Raw genomic sequence first — 5,290 nt, forward strand, 5'->3', positions numbered from 1 at the left:
TTGAAGGAAAAGTAATGTTACTGACAGCGAACCTAAATCATGTATTCTGTTAAAATGAAAAAAAAAAAAATATCAGACACAGAGAATGCTCGCAGAATTTGAAATTAAACTAAATTTACTTATCCCGGATGAAGAAATACTGTTTTATCGACCACTGTTCTTCCAGGTAGTTACTATTCAGTTACGTTATGAGCAGTATTGAATTTGTTTAACTGCGGTATATATTCTGCATTAATGGTACAATTTTGTTGTCACAATTCTTAGATCAAACCACTGTTTATCGAAATATAGAATGTCATCAAAATTGATGGTAGTGTTTTACGGTTTGTAAGGTCACACAAATATTTATGGCAATACTATCAGATATACTTAAGGGAGCATGCGATGAAAATTACATCTTTCCGACAACAATTAATTAACAAACCTAAGGAATACTAGTTATTCATGGCGTTAAAGGTAAACAGGTTAAGAGAAAAAGTAGCTTGTACCTTACATTTTAAAATGGTGCGTAAAAATTTATTATGATTTTCCATCTGAAAAGTCTGCAAACAAAGTAAAATGCACATTATAGAATTATAAACAACGATACATTTTAGAAAGTTTGATGGCTCTGGTGTGAAAGGAAGTGATGACTGCACAATATGGGTACTCTACACTGATTTTTTTTTGTGTTTGCGAGTTCAGTGCTGATTGGTAGTTAACTTCCGTTTTAATTTGAGAAAGTACAGGAATATGCCATTTATAACAAAGTATGACTACATTAGTTATGATAAAAACCGTTCATAAAGGATTTGAAAAAGTTTTCTTTTCTCACTCATTATACCTTTGATTCTTATAGATGAAGAATGTATACAACTACCACGAGTTTAAAATATTTATATTACATGTACTTCTTCTTTTTCGCCAAAGGAATTAAGAATAAAACTCTGTTTACCTATTATAGCTAAGTATTAACATAAACTATTAATATAAGTTGACATTCAATCCTATTCTATCATCTTCATATTTACTCCACATTGTAATGTTTTAACAAGTTTATTATCTCATTGTCCTTTTTCTGTAAAGCAAATTTAATAGGCGTCATCTTAAACTTGTCACACACATTTACAGATGCACCATTTTGAAGCAATAGTTCAGTAACATCTTCATGGACTGCTGATAAAGACTTGAATAGAGGTGTCTGACCTAAGTTCTCCACCATATTAACAGATGCCTGACTTTCAAGTAACAATTTCGTAAGACCAACATTTCCAGCCTGAGCAGTCAAATGAAGAGGTGTTATGCCATCTTTATCAGCTTGATTTATATTTGCACCTTCTGTTATCAAAATTTTAGCCATTACTCTATTATCCTCTTTGCATGCTAAAAACAGTGGTGTCCATCCATCTTTATCCGTTTCATTTACATGTGCACCGTGTGTCAAGTGCAGTTGAAAGGTATCTACATTGTCCTCGCGACAAGCAATATACAGAGGAGTTAAACCCTCTTTCTCTTTTTTATTTATATCTGTTCCATATCGCATAAGTATTGTTATCAAGCCTGCATGACCTTGTTCACAACAAATATGGAGAGGTGTCCTACCATATTTTTCTGTTTCATCAACTGAAACACCATGTTTGCATAATTCTTCAACTATATTTTCATTTCCAGATAAGCAGGCGTAATGGAAACGAGTTGTTGATTCTTTGTCTTTGGCTCTTGAATCCGCTCCATGTACCAAAAGGAGGGAAGCAACGCCTTGAAAACCATGTTCACATGCCACATGAAGTGGTGTCTTATTATATATATTTGTGCAGTTAACATTTGCCTTGTATTCTAACAACATATTGGTGATATTTTGATGGCCATTATTACAAGCAATATGAAGTGGTGTATTTCCATATTTAGTATAGAGAGAAACGTCTGCATTTTTTCTAGCAACATTTTAACAATAAGCTCATGGCCCTTTCTACAAGCCCAGTGGAGTGGGGTAGATTCCTGTGAATCACGTTGATTTATGTCAACACCAAGTAACAGCTCGGTTATTTCACTACTTCCTACTTCACAGCAACAATGTATTGGACGCTTTCCTTCTTCATTGTCTATTAATATGTTAGCATTATATTTCAAAAGTAACTCAGCAACCTCTTTCTGTTTTTTCTCGCAAGCTAAAAGTATCGGAGTTCGACCTTTATTGTTAGCAAGATTGACATCAGCATTATTTTTAAGTAACAATTCAACTACTTCAGCAGATCCTTTCAATGTAGCTAAATGTAAAGGAGTATGTCCAGCTTTATCCTTTATATTAACCTTTGCATTTCTATTCAACAACAATTCAGCCAGGCTCCTATTTCCATTTCTACAAACTACATGTAATGGCGTTTTCAGATCTTTTTGTCTTTGTTTTAAAGTAGCTTTTTTCGACAAAAGCACAGCTACTGTATCTTAATGACCACCAGCGCAGGCTAAATCTAAAGGTGTATTTCCATTTTTATCCGTTTTGTCAATAAATGCTCCTTTCTCTAGTAAAAGCTGTGCTGTATGACTATGTCCCTTGAGACAAGCGAAATGCAACGGAATCTGACCAGACCTATTGTCTTTGTTAACCAACGATTTGTCTAAATCTAAGAAATGTGTAAGGTAGTCGTCATAACCTTCTAAGGATACAGCATGCACAACTGTTGAACCATCATCAGAGTTCTTTAAATCATTCCATTTTAACATGGTTTTCATATACGAAGTAAAGGCTTTTCTGAATTGAGGAAAGGCATTCTGCATATCCGTTATGACATCCCAGAACAACCCTTGTTTGATATCAATTACGATTCGGTCAAAGTATGCTTTTTCTAATATGCCTGGAACCACAATTGTCAACTTATGATGATGTCCACTCAGAGACAGAAACTGAACTCTATCCTTTAGAAACGATGTCTTACCATATTTCAGTAAACTTCGTAGGATATGTTGACTCAAGACATGTGCAATTATATACAATAAAGTTTCGTTCATAAAGGAATACCCATATTCCGTTTCGATGCAATAAGATCCAACTAAGGCAATTAGACAAAAGATTAATGACTGTTTTGATGGTATTTGGGTATAACCAATTTCATTTGCCAAACATTGAATAAGTTCATCAAAATTTCTATCTTGACTCCGATTATCGTTTTCATGGATAAGTTTTTCATTTTTTACATTTTGTTCAAAATCACCATTAGTGCTAATGAAAAGTAATACAAATCTTTTGTTTTATTGCATTTTTCGATCTCTGCGGCCACATAACTATATGGTGTTGAAAACTATTCTACGACATTTTCTTTTGTATCGGATGAATAATCTGTGCACAGTGTAGAAAAGAAGCTTAATTTCATAATGACTTCATTGCCTAATTTGTCTATTATCTCTGCGCTTAAATATGGTTTTCCTATTGTCTGTCGATTGCTTTCGGTTAGCTTCAAGTCTTCTCCGAGAAGGCTGTGATGAACAAAAGCTGACTTCACTGTTACAATATCAACTGAATTATAAATATAAGACCTACAATTTGCTAGTATTTTAAAATCCTTATTTCTATCCTTTAGCGTAAGAACCAAATTACCTTTCTTAGTCCACCACATAGTTTTATAAGCATGTACATTATACTTTCCAAATATATCGTCAATGATAAATATCTGTTTCTTATCTTTAGATGCATATTTGACTATGTCATTTGGGTTTGTAACAATCAATAGTTCGAATTCTTCGGTTTCCTCTAGAGTTAATGCTATGTGAAATGCCAGAAACGACTTTCCACATCCTTGTGGTCCTGAAACCAGGATACACTGATCTTTCTTCATGCTCTCCAATATCATTTTGGATGACTTGGTTTCAATAAATCGATGCAAACGTTCTTTCCACTGCTTCTTTTCATAATTCTGTAGTTCTAAAACACATAATGATATTCAGTTAAGCAATTATACCGTATGTTTTAGAGTTTTACGCTTACTTGTGACACAAAACGTTTTCAGGTCTAGGTACATGTACAGTTAATTAGCTATGTCACAGATTTTGGTAAAATTTGCATGTATTTGTAACTTGAACTTGTTGAACTATAATTAAAAATCGATAAATCTTGCATATATCTCTTTCATATTTTTTTTAAATATTACTTAAAGAAATCTAACATTTAGTTAGTGTTGGAATCCATCTGTTACCTAGTTGCTAGTGCAAAATTGTTTTGTAAAAGTACAATTTTTCAAAATTTGACACTTCATTGCGAATTTTACTTATGATAAGAATGATGTTCACAACATTTCCAGTGGGTACAATATTTAGTATTTAAATGGTTTTCAAAAACATCAATCACTTAACATTACTTTTCAACTAAAATGCACTTTAAGTCTACAGAAAACTTTTTTGAATGCTTTAACAACATTGAAATTGAAAGTCTCATAATATTCTTAATCTATATGATGACCTATGCAGGTATACTGGCAGAAATATGTAATGCTTACACGTTGTTTTCAGAATTGATGACTAATAGCGGTACGAGGGCCATTGCTTTAAAATGTTTAAACTACCTGATTTTCTTATAGAGATGGACACAATTTATACTAAAAGTCATACCGAAGAAGATCACACAAGAATGTTCGGTAAAATCAAAACTATGGTTTTCAATATAGGTCAGTATCACTAATGCGCCTCAAAGTGAGGTACTCAAATATAATTTTTTAACAAGAAGCTCCATGCAGCGAGATAAGACACGTTGCTATTTTTAGCAATTGACTGAGCCTATTTGTTTTGTATTGATTCAGTGTAAAAACTATAGAGTTATTTAATTTTTACAAGGTACTGAATTTCTAGAGAAGGTTTTGTGTGAAAATAGGGATGATTCACCTCCGGAAACCGCATTTAAAGGGGCTTTTAAGGTTATGCGTCAACGAACGATATCAGACGACGACAGATGCAAAGTGATTGTAGTATAATCAGACAAACCGAATACGTACAATGTGTGAGAAGCAAAATCTATAATATTTCGTATACTATGCTTTACCTTTGATGTTTTCTGGAATTGGATTATCAAGCCTATTCTTTTATTCTAAGTTTTCTCGCATTACATCTTCCATTTTTATATGTCCATGTACGCTGCCTGAAACGGGGAAGGTAATGTGAATCTTCAAATGAAAACATCATATTTATCAAGTGAGGGATACACTATATAACCATTACAAAGTACTTTCTAAGTAATCATAAAATTGAGAATGGAAATTTTTTTTGGGAATTTGTCAAAGAGACAACAACCCGACCAAAGAACAGAAAACACCCCAAGGCCACT

At 33.1% G+C, this 5,290-nt stretch overlaps 1 protein-coding gene across 1 annotated transcript; it reads right to left on the reverse strand.

Annotated features, from left to right (window-relative positions):
- Positions 1-613: 613 nt before the first annotated feature.
- LOC127715758 (ankyrin-1-like) lies at positions 614-3,593 on the reverse strand. Its single transcript, XM_052221907.1, has 3 exons — positions 3,575-3,593; positions 1,953-2,417; positions 614-1,908 (listed from the first exon to the last, which is right to left on the reverse strand). The coding sequence occupies exons 1-3, from the start codon at positions 3,591-3,593 to the stop codon at positions 1,007-1,009; spliced, it is 1,386 nt and encodes a 461-aa protein (XP_052077867.1). The 3' UTR covers positions 614-1,006.
- Between the last annotated feature and the right edge of the window lie 1,697 nt (positions 3,594-5,290).

This window comes from Mytilus californianus, unplaced genomic scaffold (genome assembly GCF_021869535.1).
Source record: "Mytilus californianus isolate M0D057914Y unplaced genomic scaffold, xbMytCali1.0.p SCAF_9, whole genome shotgun sequence".
Taxonomy (NCBI): Eukaryota; Metazoa; Mollusca; class Bivalvia; order Mytilida; family Mytilidae; genus Mytilus; species Mytilus californianus.